This window comes from Ranitomeya variabilis, chromosome 4 (genome assembly GCF_051348905.1).
Source record: "Ranitomeya variabilis isolate aRanVar5 chromosome 4, aRanVar5.hap1, whole genome shotgun sequence".
Taxonomy (NCBI): domain Eukaryota; kingdom Metazoa; phylum Chordata; class Amphibia; order Anura; family Dendrobatidae; genus Ranitomeya; species Ranitomeya variabilis.
The window spans coordinates 311,944,660-311,962,323 of NC_135235.1; the positions used below are offsets into that span (position 1 = coordinate 311,944,660).

The 17,664-nt window shown below is 39.8% G+C and overlaps 1 protein-coding gene across 7 annotated transcripts in view; it reads right to left on the bottom strand.

Annotated features, from left to right (window-relative positions):
• Window positions 1-17,664, bottom strand: part of PRDM16 (PR/SET domain 16) — an 868,945-nt gene that overhangs the window by 571,616 nt on the left and 279,665 nt on the right. For all 7 annotated transcript variants that reach the window (XM_077250426.1, XM_077250425.1, XM_077250424.1 and 4 more), the window contains exon 2: window positions 15,189-15,538. In XM_077250426.1, coding sequence (XP_077106541.1) covers window positions 15,189-15,538 — 350 coding nt within the window. The remainder of the gene's footprint in view (window positions 1-15,188; window positions 15,539-17,664) is intronic.

Below are 17,664 nucleotides of genomic sequence, written 5' to 3' on the forward strand. Positions count from 1 at the left end.
CCCGAGTACGCTGATACCCCATATGTTGGCGTAAACCCCTGTTTGGGCGCACAGGAGAGCTCGGAAGGGAAGGAGCACTGTTTTACTTTTTCAACGTAGAATTGGCTGGAATTGAGATCGGACGCCATGTCGCGTTTGGAGAGCCCCTGATGTGCCTAAACAGTGGAAACTCCCCAATTCTAACTGAAACCCTAATCCAAATAAGCCCCTAAACCTAATCCCAATGGTAACCCTAACCACACCCCTAACCCTGACACACCCCTAATTCTAATCCCAATCCTAATCCCAACCGTAAATGTAATCCAAACCCTAGCCTTATCTTTAGCCCGAACCCTAACCTAACTTTAGCCCCAACCCTAACCCTAACATTAGCCCCAACCCTAACCCTAACTTTAGCCCCAACCCTAGCCCCAACCCTAACCCTAAACCTAGCCCTAACCCCAGCCCTAAACCTAGCCCTAACCCTAACCCTAGCCCTAACCCTAGCCCTAACCCTAACTCTAGCCCTAACCCTAGCCCTAACCCTAGCTCTAACCCTAGCCTTAACCCTAGCCCTAACCCTAACCCTAGCCCTAACGGGAAGATGGGAATAAATACATTTTTTTAATTGTATTATTTTTCCCTAACTAAGGGGGTGACGAAGAGGGGTTTGATTTACTTTTATAGCGTTTTTATAGCGGATTTTTATGATTGGCAGCTGTCACACACTAAAAGATGCTTTTTATAGCAAAAAAGTTTTTGCGTCTCCACATTTTGAGACCTATAATTTTTCGATATTTTGGTCCACAGAGTCATGTGAAGTCTTGTTTTTTGCGAGACGAGTTGACGTTTTTATTGGTAACATTTTCGGGCACGTGACATTTTTTGATCGCTTTTTATTCCGATTTTTGCGAGGCAGAATGACCAAAAACCAGCTATGCAAATTGCCTCTTCTGAGAAAAAGAGGACTTAACTCTATAGTGCCACCTGTTAGAAGTAGCGATCCTACAATTCACAATCAACCCTTTAATGAGTCGTGCAATATGACTTAGGATAAAAGCCAAATCAGTATCTCAATTCGCAGACACGGTGTTTCGGGCTGTTGGCCCTCGTCAGTGCGAAGCATGAGAACTGATTTGGCTAGGTGAGAGGCTCTGGACTGGGGTCTAAGGGGTAACCTTTCTCCTTATGGAGAGTGACATATCAGCTGGCTTGTCAAAAACCAGCTATTCATGAATTTCTTTTGGGGGGGGCGTTTATACCGTTCGTGGTAAAATTGATAAAGTAGTTTTATTCTTTGGGTCAGTACGATTACAGCAATACCTCATTTATATTTTTTTTTATGTTTTAGCGCTTTTATGCAATAAAAACTATGTTATAGAAAAAATAATTATTTTGTCATCGCTTTATTCTGAGGACTATAACTTTTTTATTTTTTTTGCTGATGATGCTGTTTGGTGGCTCGTTTTTTGTGGGATAAGATGACATTTTCAGCGGTACCATGTTTATTTATATCCGTCTTTTTGATCGCGTGTTAATCCACTTTTTGTTCGGCGGTATGATAATAAAGCGTTGTTTTTTGCCTCTTTTTTTTTTTTTTTACGGTGTTCACTGAAGGGGTTAACTAGTGGGACAGTTTTATAAGTCGGGTCATTACGGACGCGGTGATACTAAATATGTGTACTTTTATTGTTTTTTTTTATTTAGATAAAGAAATGTATTTATGGAAATAATATTTTTTTTTCGTTATTTAGGAATTTTTTTTTTTTACACATGTGGAAACTTTTTTTTTACTTTTTTACTTTGTCCCAGGGGGGACATCACAGATCGCTGATCTGACAGTTTGACAGCACTCTGTCAGATCAGTGATCTGACTTACAGCGCTGCAGGCTTACCAGCGCCTGCTCTGAGCAGGCGCTTGGTAAGCCACCGCCCCACGGCCATTTTGGATCCGAGGCCTGCAGGGAGAGGAGGTAAGAGACGCTCGGAGCAACGTGATCACATCGCGTTGCTCCGAGGGTCTCAGGGAAGCCCGCAGGGAGCCCCTTCCCTGCGCGATGCTTCCCTATACCGCCAAAACACTGCGATCATGTTTGATTGCAGTGTGCCGGGGGTTAATGTGCCGGGGGCGGTCTGTGACCACTCCTGGCACATAGTGCCGGATGTCAGCTGCGATAGTCAGCTGACACCCGGCCTCGATCGGCCGCGCTCCCCCCGTGAGCGCGGCCGATCGCATATGACGTACTATCCCGTCACTGGGAATTAAGTCCCAGGTCACCTTGACGGGATAGTACGTCATATGGGATTAAGGGGTTAAGGTTTGAGTGCAATCCAACAAAATATCGAATCTCACTCAGACCAATGTTAGTCTATGGTCCATTTACATTTCTCATTTTTTAATCAGAGTGTGTCCGAGGACAAAAATCGATGTGTGATCTGATATTAGGATCGCACTCAGCTATGCAAGTCAATAAGTAAGACCATGGAAACCATTGGACTGCACTCAGATGACATCCGAGTGTGGTACGATATCCAAGGACTGACACAATGGAGAAGATGGAGACATTTTTTTCCCTCTTCTCCACATTCAGGAGAATCAGATCATACTTTGATGACACTTTGATTAAACTCCGATCAGAGAATGATTAGCATAATTGATCCGATTTTCTCAGATGACAAAAAATACAATCTTCTGCACCTACCCTGCACATAGACCCCAGTGCTGCAAAGTGATAGTACTAACCACTGAGCCAGCGTGTTAATTTGGAGCAGTAACAAATCGATTACTAAACTGTACATTTCCTGACAATCTATTTTAGTTACTTCAATCATGGTTTTACTGATATTACTGTTTCCCAAAATAATGTGTTCTTCCGTTCCCATAGTCTGTAGTGACAATCAGAAAGGACATTAGGACTTATCAGCGAGGAGGTCGGGGTGCAAGGTTGGGTCACCCAATTTTTTTTTCATCCTTACCATAGATAATTTGAGTGATTCCGATATTATTTTTATATCGCTGTGGAATTGTTATTTATGCACTTCCTGAATATATTTCGGCAGGTGGCACTTATGTGGCAACTCAATTAAGGAAAAGGGATTGGTGTCATTAAATGGAAGAAGAAAGGCTCCAATGTGTATTAGGCTGCAGTGATAAGTACGTGCATGATAACTGTTCAAATATTGTGTCTTCTGACCTAACAATAAGATCTTTGTCATTACTAAAACCTTGGAGAATTTCGGCTGGCAGAGACCATTGCTGGCGAGGTGTCACTGGCGCTGCACACGTTCACGTGTGATCTGTATCCTATGGGGATGACTCATTAGTACATCCATCAGATCGAGTCCAGACACGGGACTTTGTCCTTTGTGTATCTGGCACAAAAAAATCTAAAGGTTCAAGTGTCTTTATATCACTTTATGCTCTATTGTGAGACGCTCAAAAAGCTCTGACACTTTTTTTAAAAAAAGGTCAAATTCCACTTTGCTTTCCGGATTTTGTGGTTTACGAAGTGTTAATGAATTGACGCTTCCTAATGCATTTTCAAACAATATGTAATTCCCAGAGGCGTGAAGTGGTTTGATTGACCGTTCTCAAGATAAGTCATGTTTATTTATTTCTATAATCTCATAAGGTTGCTTCTGACAAGAGTGTCAATGCTACTTCCAGGCAAAGAAGAAACAGTGAATTAAAGAGCATAACATCATACAACATATAATACACTAATATATTTTTTTTTTTGCTAATGGCCACGTGAATTCTTTCATTTCTTTAGTTTACTTTCTAGGGGTTAATAGGTTAAACTATGATGGGCTGTAGTACCACTTTTCGCCACTTTAAGTGTCAAAAATTATTTCATAGAAACTAATGAAACAGCGCCCCCTCTGTATGCGGCAAAAGATTTTACTGTAAAGTCCGCAGAAGAATCAATTGACTTCCAGACCAGTTTAAAGATACAGTGTTAACTATACCAAGGATAACATTGCAGTCTTCCATGATCTAACTACGGAGGGACGCAATGGAGATTTAAGACGTTTTCTACCACTGTATAAGGGTCTAATTTCAGAGTTCTGCTGTAGAAATTATGGCCTCTGGATGTCTGGGAATGCTGAGAGTTGTAGTTTTGGAGAGTGATAGGTGGGAGACCAATGTTCTATATTTTTGAAATAAAGGGTGATATTTAGGTTACACCAGATATTCACACATAACTTGTTTTAAAGGGGTTGTCCAATGAAAGCAAGGAATCACCTATCCACGGGAAATGTGATAATGGCTTATTGATCGTTGGGGAACCGACCACAGAACAGGGAACTTTTATCCCTGTTAGAATGGAGAAGCAGTGCGGGTGTTTGACCGCCACTCCATTCATTCTGTATGGGATTGCTGAAGCTTTTTATGGCAGGCCCAATGAACAGGGTGGTGGTCAGGCATCAGAAATAAAATGTCTCCGGTCTGCTGAACTGTGCAGGTCTCTGCTGTGGGACATCCATGAATCAGCAAGTTATCTCATATCCCTGTGGTAAGGAATTAACTTCTTTTTACTGGACAACCCCTTTAATGAAATTGGGAATCCACTTTAAAGTCAACTTCCAGAAAATGAGTGGTGGATTTAATAGAACATGTAATCAGTATGAGTACTGGGCAGTGCACAGCCCGGTAGATCCACGAGATCTATTATTGGTTAAAGGGGTTGACCGGCCTTGGGGTACAAGTCTGCAGTCATTCTATGTGACTGCAGACCTGTGAATCATCACAGCGCAGTGTGCATGCTCTTAGAATTCTCTGATACATTGCATGACTGAAAGTATGTGATTTGCATTCATGCGGTCACAAGCCAACTAGACGTGCACCGCCTTACTGTATACAAGTGTGTTGAGTGAGGATGGACATGTCTAGTTGGAATGTGGCCAGAAGTATGCAGATCATATTCTTGCAGTCATGTGTCTGCCCACTCATGGAGAATCCTACAGCTGTGAGGACTCAAAATTCTGCAGTCATATAGAGAGAAAACAGACTTGTACCCCGAGCCTGGAAAACCTCTTAACTATTATTCTCAGGTGGCTATATTTTATACTGTATATTGTATTTGAAGCTGATTTTGCTCTTTTTTGCATTGCTTTCTCTTAATAAATAGAATTATGTTTAGCTAGCTATAAAGGAGAAAGGATAGATAGATAGATAGATAGATAGATAGATAGATAGATAGATAATAGTTGATAGATAGATAGATAGATAGATAGATAGATAGATAGATAGATAGATAGATAGATAATAGATAGATAAATAATAGTAGATAGATAGATAGATAGATAGATAGATAGATAGATAGATAGATAGATAGATAGATAGATAGATAGATAACACAGGTCAACAAAAAAAAATTTTTTTTCTGGTGTCCAAAATATTTTAATGAATTTGGGGTATTTTTGGGGTGCTGATTCTGAATATGCTATCAGTTTTGCCAGATTGGCTCAAGTTTTTGACATTTTTGGTATCTTATTTATAGCACTTGTTGGTAAATGCGACGCATCATCTCATTAATTTCTTTGGATTAGTACTTGAACTGAGCAGTTCTCAATATAGTTTTGTGTTAATTAGTGTTCTAAAAGTTTGTTCATAGCTTGACTTTTGCACTAACTTTATGTTGTTGTCTGTTTTCCAGTGAAAAGCATGAACTCATCAAGAAGAAGTTGTCTTAACGATCCAGACTCATTCTGTTACATTTGTGGTGAATACACACTGCCAAAACATAGAAGAAACATAACAGACTTCGTAAAAAAAGTGTATTTTGCCTATTTTGGGGTTATGCTTGGGGACCAAGACAAGTTTTGGGCACCACACATAGTGTGCAAAGCATGTATCGAATTATTACGAAAATGGAGCAAAGGACAAAGAAAAAGCTTCAAATTTGGTGTTCCAATGGTGTGGAGAGAGCCAAAAAATGATCATGATGACTGTTATTTATGGTAAACACAGGTACAGGCACATCTTCACAATGAGGGACAGGCCTTCTTGCAGATTCCATGTTACTCCCATTTTCGTTTCTTATGCTTATTGAATCCTTGCACTTGCACTGCACAGAAATAACAGTCATCATGATGATTTTTTGGCTCTCTCCACACCATTGGAACACCAAATTTGAAGCTTTTTCTTTGTCCTTTGCTCCATTTTCGTAATAATTCGATACATGCTTTGCACACTATGTGTGGTGCCCAAAACTTGTCTTGGTCCCCAAGCATAACCCCAAAATAGGCAAAATAAACTTTTTTTACGAAGTCTGTTATGTTTCTTCTATGTTTTGGCAGTGTGTATTCACCACAAATGTAACAGAATGAGTCTGGATCGTTAAGACAACTTCTTCTTGATGAGTTCATGCTTTTCACTGGAAAACAGACAACAACATAAAGTTAGTGCAAAAATCAAGCTATGAACAAACTTTTAGAACACTAATTAACACAAAACTATATTGAGAACTGCTCAGTTCAAGTACTAATCCAAAGAAATTAATGAGATGATGCGTCGCATTTACCAACAAGTGCTATAAATAAGATACCAAAAATCTCAAAAACTTGAGCCAATCTGGCAAAACTGATGACATATTCAGAATCAGCACCCCAAAAATACCCTAAATTCGATGAAATATCTTTGGCACCAAAAATGCTGTTGACCAGTGTTATATATCTATATATCTATTATCTATCCATTATCTATCTATCTATCTATCTATCTATCTATCTATCTATCTATCTATCTATCTATCTATCTATCTATCTATCTATCTACCGTATATACTCGAGTATAAGCCGACCCGAGTATAAGCCGACCCCCCTAATTTTGCCACAAAAAACTGGGAAAACTTATTGACTCGAGTATAAGCCTAGGGTGGAAAATGCAGCAGGTACCGGTGAATTTCAAAATTAAAAATAGATACTCCATACCGTTCATTATGGCCCCATAGATGCTCCACATAAAGCTGTGCCACATACAATGCTCTGCACCATTGCCCCATAGATACTCCACATAAAGCTGTGCCATATATACAATGCTCTGCACCGTTGCCCCATAGCTGTGCCATATATATAATGCTCTGCACCGTTGCCCCATAGCTGTGCCATATATATAATGCTCTGCACCGTTGCCCCATAGCTGTGCCATATATATAATGCTCTGCACCGTTGCCCCATAGCTGTGCCATATATATAATGCTCTGCACCGTTGCCCCATAGCTGTGCCATATATATAATGCTCTGCACCGTTGCCCCATAGCTGTGCCATATAGTGCTCTGCACCGTTGCCCCATAGCTGTGCCATATAGTGCTCTGCACCGTTGCCCCATAGCTGTGCCATATAGTGCTCTGCACCGTTGCCCCATAGCTGTGCCATATAGTGCTCTGCACCATTATTGCCCCATAGCTGTGCCATATAGTGCTCTGCACCATTATTGCCCCATAGCTGTGCCATATAGTGCTCTGCACCGTTCATTATTGCCCCATAGCTGTGCCATATAGTGCTCTGCACCGTCCATTATTGCCCCATAGCTGTGCTGCTGCTGCTGCAATAAAAAAAAAAAAAAAACATACTCACCTGTCTTGCTTGCAGCTCCTCGGCGCCATCTTCCCGGCGTCTCTCCGCACTGACTGATCAGGCAGAGGGCGGCGCGCACACTATATGCGTCATCGCGCCCTCTGCCTGAACAGTCAGAGCGGAGAGACGCCGGGAAGATGGAGACAGCGCCCGGCGTGTGGAACGAGGACAGGTGAATATGTAATACTTACCTGCTCCCGGCGTCCCGCTCCTTCCCCCTGCCTGTCTTCGGTGCCGCAGCCTCTTTCTCTATCAGCGGTCACCGGCACCGCTTCATTAGAGAAATGAATAGGCGGCTCCGCCCCTATGGGAGGTGGAGCAGCCTATTCATTTCTCTAATGAGCGGTCCCACGTGACCGCTCAGGGGAAGAGGCTGCGGCACCCGGAGACCGTGGGACGGGCAGGGGGAGCGACAGGAACGCCGGAAGCAGGTAAGTATATGACAGTGCTCACCCGCCGACCCCACCACCGATCATGACTCGAGTATAAGCCGAGAGGGCACTTTCAGCCCAAAAATTTGGGCTGAAAATCTCGGCTTATACTCGAGTATATACGGTATCTATCTATCTATCTATCTATCTATCTATCTATCTATCTATCTATCTATCTATCATCTATCTAGTATTTATCTATCTATCAATCTATCTAGACTTCAGAAAAAGAGACAGCACTCCATTGTTTCAATATAAAATGTGCAGGGTTTAATTTACCCACATGTCTGGGCAATGTTTCAGCTCAAAATGGGCCTTTCTCAAGTTCATTTTGAGCTGAAACGTTGCCCAAACATGTGGGTAAATTAAACCCTGCACATTTAATATTGAAACAATGGAGTGCTGCCTCTTTTTTTGAATTCTATGAAGTCTGGATGATCGGTGGACAGGTTGTCTGGGGGCCTTGCACCCGAAGATAAGTATTTTGTGCTGTTCCTTCTTTTTTTCTATATCAATCTATCTATCTATTATCTATCTATCTAGTATCTATCTATCTATCTTTTATCTATCTATTATCTATTATATGTCTGTCTATCTATCTATCTATCTATCTATCTATCTATCTATTATCTATCTATGTATCTATCTATGTATCTATCATCTATCTATCAATCGTACTATTTTCTATCTATCAATCTATTATCTATCTATGTATGTATCTATCTATCTATATATCTATCTATCTATGTATGTATCTATCTATCTATTATCTATCTATCTATTACCTATCTATCTCATATCTATCTATCAACTATTACACTGGTCAACAGCATTTTTGGTGCCAAAGATATTTCATCGAATTTAGGGTATTTTTGGGGTGCTGATTCTGAATATGTCATCAGTTTTGCCAGATTGGCTCAAGTTTTTGATATTTTTGGTATCTTATTTATAGCACTTGTTGGTAAATGCGACGCATCATCTCATTAATTTCTTTGGATTAGTACTTGAACTGAGCAGTTCTCAATATAGTTTTGTGTTAATTAGTGTTCTAAAAGTTTGTTCATAGCTTGATTTTTGCACTAACTTTATGTTGTTGTCTGTTTTCCAGTGAAAAGCATGAACTCATCAAGAAGAAGTTGTCTTAACGATCCAGACTCATTCTGTTACATTTGTGGTGAATACACACTGCCAAAACATAGAAGAAACATAACAGACTTCGTAAAAAAAAGTGTATTTTGCCTATTTTGGGGTTATGCTTGGGGACCAAGACAAGTTTTGGGCACCACACATAGTGTGCAAAGCATGTATCGAATTATTACGAAAATGGAGCAAAGGACAAAGAAAAAGCTTCAAATTTGGTGTTCCAATGGTGTGGAGAGAGCCAAAAAATCATCATGATGACTGTTATTTCTGTGCAGTGCAAGTGCAAGGATTCAATAAGCATAAGAAACGAAAATGGGAGTAACATGGAATCTGCAAGAAGGCCTGTCCCTCATTGTGAAGATGTGCCTGTACCTGTGTTTACCATAAATAACAGTCATCATGATGATTTTTTGGCTCTCTCCACACCATTGGAACACCAAATTTGAAGCTTTTTCTTTGTCCTTTGCTCCATTTTCGTAATAATTCGATACATGCTTTGCACACTATGTGTGGTGCCCAAAACTTGTCTTGGTCCCCAAGCATAACCCCAAAATAGGCAAAATACACTTTTTTTTACGAAGTCTGTTATGTTTCTTCTATGTTTTGGCAGTGTGTATTCACCACAAATGTAACAGAATGAGTCTGGATCGTTAAGACAACTTCTTCTTGATGAGTTCATGCTTTTCACTGGAAAACAGACAACAACATAAAGTTAGTGCAAAAATCAAGCTATGAACAAACTTTTAGAACACTAATTAACACAAAACTATATTGAGAACTGCTCAGTTCAAGTACTAATCCAAAGAAATTAATGAGATGATGCGTCGCATTTACCAACAAGTGCTATAAATAAGATACCAAAAATGTCAAAAACTTGAGCCAATCTGGCAAAACTGATAGCATATTCAGAATCAGCACCCCAAAAATACCCCAAATTCATTAAAATATTTTGGACACCAGAAAAAAAAAATTTTTTTGTTGACCTGTGTAATAGATAGATAGATAGATAGATAGATAGATAGATAGATAGATAGATAGATAGATAGATAGATAAAAAGAAAACATAAAGCAGCACCAAAAAAAAACGGTGCAAAAAATCCTTCCAGGTATGTACCAAACCTCATGCTATAATCCAGACAAATGAAGGCAGCACTCCAATAGAAAAAATAAAGGTGGTTTATTGGCCCATGTGCGACGTTTCAGTCCAGGATGTGGACCTTTCTCAAGCTTGAGAAAGGTCCACATCCTGGACTGAAACGTCGCACATGGGCCAACAAACCACCTTTATTTTTTCTATTGGAGTGCTGCCTTCATTTTTCTGGATTATAGATAGATAGATAGATAGATAGATAGATAGATAGATAGATAATAGATAGATAGATAGATAGATAGATAGATAGATGATAGATAGATAGATGATAGATAGATAATTAGATAGATAGATAGATAGATAGATAGATAGATAGATAGATAGATAGATGATAGATAGACAGACAGACAGACAGACAGATAGATAGATAGATAGATAGATAGATAGATAGATAGATAGATAAAAACAAGTATAGAAAACCTTCATTTTTATAGACATAGATTTAGTGTTTCGCTCCTTTCCATAGACGACATTGAAGTGTTCTGTTTTTTCTATAAAGTGAGATTTCTGGAACAAGAAAACAGGATGTATAAAGATGAGTATTAATGCTGGGTTTTATCGAGGTGTGACGAGTACATCACCTAACCATGAAATGACTTTAATGGCTTTTAAATAAATGGTTTGCATTGTAATACATGGAGGAGCAGGAGAGGTAGGTGCAGTGATGGAGCATTCCCTGAGGCTAAGCATCCTTCAGCCGAGATGCTGTATCAAAGAGAATAATTTGTGCACACTGCTCAGGTCCTTTCTACAAATAACAGTTTTGTGTGAACTTGGCCTTTAAAATGGCGACATCAATCATGCAGGGAGACATTTAAATTTTAGATTACCTGTGGCGGTGAAGTTACCGTAACATTTTCAGTATTAGAAGTCACTGCAGATGAGACAGATAAGGCATTTTGTACTTAAAGACACAGAACAAAGTGTTCATATTTGCTGGTTATTTATGGAGAGCAAAAGGCCGGCAAAGCAGAAAATCACAGGAGGTGTCGATAATGGCAATGACCCCATGAAGAGTGAAAGACCATGTCCAAGTCTCTACGAAGCAGCCGGATATACACACATTTCATGGCCTGATCTTCCCAAGAACAGGATCCTTTATAGGAAAATAATGGAGATTGGGGTCAGATAGATAATGATGTGATCAACTGTCTCAATAAACATGTCTCTGCTATCACACAGTGCCAACAACAGTGGCAAGACATCCGAAATCCATCAGCCAGTTCTAAAAATCATTGATATTGATTATTACAGTCCACTTTATTTTGTATATTGTGCCTTATACCAGACTTAAAGGGAATCCATCATCAGGTTTTTGCCCCATCTGAGAGGAGCACGATGTACGGACAGTGGACCCTGTTTCCAGAGATATATCACTTACAGGGCTACTTGCTGTAACTTTGATAAAATTGCTGTTTTCTCTGCTGCAGATCTAGCAGAGCTCTGAATGCTGAGCTCTGTATAACCCCGCCCACACCACTGATTGGCAGCTTCCTCTTTACACTGTGCATGCACAGGAAGCTGCCAATCAGTGATCAGAGCTCATGAATATGAAGGACTACCTGGCAGCAGGGTTACTAGTCCTCTAGTGATAATCTCCTGGTGATAAAAACTGATTCTATCAAAACTACAGTAAGCAGCCCAGGTTAACATTGCTCTGCCCTTATTCACATTGAGGTTAGCTGACACAAGGTGAGGTTTTAATAGTAGAGACAGGATAGGATGGTCCCAAATGGGTACACCTTGTCACGGTGAGATGACTTTTTCACTTTTTTTAATCAAAATACTGTTAACTAAGAACCCCATGTTATTTACATATACTATTGCTATTTACTTATTATGGGATATATGCTCATTTTGTTTTTTTAGGGTTTTTTGTCTGCTATAACAAGAAAAGTTCAAATTCCCTGCAGCACCTCCCCCAGGGGGAACAAATGGGCTCTTGAGTCCTCCAGTGAGAGATTCACTCTTTGTATGCGCTCTCCACCCTGTAAGATGGCCGAATAGCAACACCTCGATTTTAGATTGCTAAAGTAGACCCTCCCAGTAATACTACGCACAATTATACTGATTGGTAAATGCAATCAGTATAATACAAGACAAGTCCACCATTTTGGCATCACCCAACTTAACACATAGTTACCCAGATCTTTTCTCATCTTCTCCCTCCATATTTATTAGTATGTTGTGCGCAGTCGATTTGACGACATATCCTTGATGTTGGGTTGGGTTTGATGAGTCCTAAAGCGCAACTCTTCAAGAAAGTTTAAAAAAAAAACACCCCTAAAAATATGTCTGTAGGAAAGCAAGGTAGGTGTAGAGTATAATATTAACTGGCAGAAAACTTATGGGAACCAATTAACCTACAGCCAGAGAACGTAGATTTTTTGGGCTTCTCGCCAAAGGAAAAAAATGTAAGTGTAGTCAATATTAATTGGGGGCGAAGTGTTATGGAAGAATAAAAAGCTTCCAGCATTTGTCCATTGTCGTAGTGAATTGGAGGAACTCCGATACTGAAAACATGCAGATCTAGTAAACATTATGTTTTCTCAGATGGTCACCATGGTGGGTAGCTTTGGTCACATGGACTTTGTGTAATCCTATTATTTGGTCCAAAATGTCAAAAAACCCTCCCAAACAGATATACGGCATTTACATCAGCCAATGCCGGTATCGTGCAGCAAGGTGTACAGCAAAAATAACCTAAAATGAAATAGAAGTGTAGGAGTTGGAAAAGTGAGGACACTCAGACCATGGACTCAGGGGATATGTGAGAACATTCTTGTCTACGGGTAAAAAAAATAACTTCAGAATTTGTACTGGTCTTATTTGGAGGAAAGAAACACTGCATAAGCGAGGACCTAATTTAGAAATAGACTGGAGACAAGACTAAAGTGAAGAAAGCTGTGATAAATTTAGAGCTATTGGTTATCCTCGTTGATGAATTTCATGCAGTGCAGTTTACGATGTAGTCATATCCTATAATAATGTACCTATCTGTATATTATTTCTTTAGAGACATTTAGAATTTACTGCCAGGAAAAGAGAAAATGCTGAAATACAAAGAATTAGATGAAAAGATAAAATCATTTGAAAACTGGTAAAACATAGGAGTTGATACATTGAGATGTAAATTTTGGCATAAAGACCTTAATTAGTTGGTTGCGCAGCAATATTGAGATTTTTAGGCCATGTTCACACGGTCAGTATTTGGTCAGTATTTTACCTCAGTATTTGTAAGCCAAAACCAGGATTGTGTGATAAATACAGAAGAGGTGCATATGCTTCTATTATACTTTTCCTCTGATTGTTCCACTCCTGGTTTAGACTTACAAATACTGAGGTAAAATACTGACCAAATACTCAATGTGTAAATGGGACCTTAGATAAACATTGTAGGAAGATAGAGCGCACCAGACCATAGGATGATACTCTTATTAAAAGATATACTAGATCCACGTAATGTGCTCTCCTGAGGGAGTTGTTTAGGCATAACTCCTGTGAAAGCTTGATAATGGTTGGTGCTGCCCCATGGCTGGGGATGAACTCAACCAGGATGTTTGAAGGAACAGACAATTCATGGTTTCAGGCTGCGCTAACCAAAATGAAGATGATAAAATACTCTAAAGGAGTTGTGTTTCTTCCACAATGCGTTTCCACGCCGGTCTTTCTTAAGCCAGGGAAATTAAGTACGGTTGTTTTTTACATTTGAGAAAGATGTCAAGTCAGCTTGGAAACGCGTTGAGGAATAAAAACTGCTCCTTAGGTTATTGGATCAAGGCTCTTCATTTTGCTTAGTGCAGTCCAAACCATGAACTGTCTTTTCCTTCAATATTGCAACTTTTGGCACTTGCATGCCAGTCAGGGCCATCTACACCAATATGGGCATAGCTTGAGCAGGACATGGGCAGGACCATGAATGGTTATGCCCACCTGTCAAATTCACCATAAGGTACACCACCAAAATTATGTAACTTACCCAAGAAACGTACACTAGTCCCTTCCTGATGTACATTTCTTGCAGTGGTGCATGATGGTATAAGAGGCACATAATTCATTAAGTGGTGCATCCCGTTAACGAATCAGGTGATTGCACTCCAGCAAGCACTTCTCTAAGTCTTAATAAATTGTCTCCTTATTCTAAAGATGCATAGCATAATAGCCAATGGGTCCAAAGCCTTCATATATTAATTTATGGATTGTTTAGATAAGTGGTCTCCAACCTGTGGATCTCGCAGTACACGCAGATTGTTGGGGCATGCTGGTGGATTAAGTTTTCCAACAGTTGACAGGCTCTTTGAAAACTTTTTTCCAAGAAAGGTTAGACTTTCTAGTAATGAATTCTGAATATCGGAGCCATTCTGTTGTATATACAGTCCCTTTTACATTGTAAAACCTTAAATCCACATGATTTAGAGATTTACCAGAAAAAAAATATTGAAAATGGTCCTGCACACTTGAACAATTTTAGTATAGAACAATGGAGATACAAAGGAGTAACGATCTACTCTGAGTCCACACAAATCTTACCAAACGTGAATGAATTGGAAACAAAAATACGTAAGATTATTTATTCATCCCCACAAGGAAAAAGTGTAAGATGTCCTTACAGAGACAACAAGATTTAAAATTGAGTTACGTGGTCACTGGTTTAGTTCATAAACCCATTTCATCCATTCCCATACATATGAATGGGATAAATATGTAAAGCTGCATTTGATTGAATGATCATGTTAAAAATCATGTAAATCGCACTGCACTATAAGACATTAAATACATAACCTGAATATACTGTCGCCCACGCTCATCGTCTTGCTCTAGGCCTCACTCTTTATGGTTTAATTTCATATATGTTATTATTGAAAAGTCCGAAGCTCTGGTCAACTAAGTGCAGAGTACTTACTTCCCATCCTAGATTATCCTCCTTTAATGTGGTCTTCTGCGTCATGATGTAAGGTCCTAGTCTTTCCTCAATTTCAATCTTCTTCTTGGCCCAAATTCCAAGACCAGCTCCTGGTATTGAGGATTCTCTAAGTTCAAAATCAGGTGGGATTGGAATATCATCAGGAATGTAGACGGGGGCTTCGTAGGGCGATCCTTCCTTTGGGGTAAAGTCTTCACTTGTTGGGAATGGTGAAGGAGGTCCTACGGGAATGGGGGACATAATACTGTCCTCTGTCTCCTCTTCTGCACTGTCAACGCCAAGGAGATCCGGATCAGGCTCATACATATTATTTACAAGGTCACTGTCACCTGCAGAGAAGAAAAGAAGTCGCAGTTTATGATTTACATCCCATACAAAAAAGAGACAGTAAAGTACTTAGAAGACCTTAACTAAATGACAGAAGCCTGGTGATCTATATAATTTCCAAATAACTGTTCACACATTGAAGTACTGGAAACATAAATCACACTAGTCAGTTGGATCCACTATGACCACCTTTGAAGCCTAATGTTTGAAAATTGATGGACTTCATTGATATTAGGGAGAACTAGGTGATGTTTCAGTGGTCTACTGATTGATATTAATGAGAACTTTGCAATATTTCATTTCACCTTTGGGGGTGCTGCATTAATCACTTGTTTCTGGATACTGGTAAATGTTCTTGCAGATTATTGGTGGTTTTTGGACAACCTCTGATTAGCTTGTCACTAAAAGACCCTTACAACAAAAATGAATTGTCCGAAAACGAAGAACCCATTTAATTCAACACTTCAAATTTGCTAACTATTGCTTGCAATAGATTATAACACAAGTTCACATGGTATTGTTAAAGCTCAATGATCACAAATAGCAATATAAATGACTAATAACCACCTTATTTTCTATGCTCCCTTAGTATCCGTCAATGTGCTCGATTAATAAATAGGAATTACTTTCATTTTATTTTTCTACAAATTTGCCAACCATCCCCCTATCCATAACAGCCACAACATGGCTGCCTGTGAAAACTATTATTAGACATTATTTAATTTGTAAAAAAATGCAATAAAAGGGAATTACAAGCTCAACAAACAAAAGGATAACACAATGAACTGTAATAATGAGGTACATTATTCCCTGAAATAACGGCATGTTGGAAGACTGAGGCCTGACTGTGTATTTTCAGTGGTAAATTCCATGGAAACCTGAACATGCTCTTTCAATTAGGAAATCAGTCTGATTATGTCAGCGAGATTTAAATTATTACATGTGAATGGGTAGATTTTGCCTAATGTTCTCTAGGTAAAGTCTATCAAAACAGAGGGCTTATTATATTATGGGTTTGCCCTCTTTAGGTGACCATTCCTATATGCCCTCTGTGTTTTTTTTATAATACTAGTAGGATGGGCAGAATCAGCAAAAAGTTTTAAGGCCCCCATAGACATTAGACTAATGTCAGCTGAAAGACCAAAAAAGAAAAAACACTGACACTACCACTACACCCAATACAACCCAAAAAATATCTGGATTATAATATCCATATCTTGTAGTGGTCAGCTTGATATATGTTTTAAGTCATGAGTTTCAGAGGAAAGCAGGATAAGCGGCACTCATCATCTGCAATTTCAATAAAATACACTTTATTTGAAATGAGCAACAGCTGTTTCGCATGAGCACATGCTTCTTCTGGCTCACACTTCTTCCAGAGGAAGCATATACTCATGGGAAACAGCTGTTGCTTATTTCAGTGATGTCTCTGTCTGAAATCCTGTGCTTAAAGGGAGGGTGCCGTGATTTTAGTTTTTGTATTAATAATTATTGATTATATAATCAATTATTTTTAATACAAAAGTAAATGTACCTCTTTCATACTTTTTTATTTATTCGCTTTTACATTCACCACTGGAGGCCGCCATTTTCATTAGTGTGGGTGTAAGTGTCTGGGCACGACACTTGCACACCTCACTTACGGCAGCCATGTACATAGGAGCCAACGGTCGGGCTCCGACCGCATCTCCTGCCTCTCAGCTGTGACTTGGCCACGCCCACTGAGCTGCCACGTCACAGCTGTGAGAGGAGATCGCGGCCATTTTGTTTATTTCCCTCTGCCATCGCACACACAGCTCAGTGCGTGCGATGGCAGAAGCTGCTGCTGGGAGAAGCTGCTGCCGAGGGTCCGAGGTAAATATCTGCAGCGAGGAGCTGTGATTGCAGCCTGTACTTAGTATTACATTACAGGCTGCAATCACTGCCGACCTGTTCAGAGCAGAGCAGGGAGATCGGCACACTTCTCTGCCCTGAACATGACTCAGCACTTCCTGGGAGAGGACGGGAGGTAAGTACAGGGTTTTTATTTTCTTATGCATCTACCACTGCTGCCTGCCCCTATATACCACCTACCACTGCTACCAGCCCCTATATACCACCTACCACTGCTACCAGCCCCTATATACCA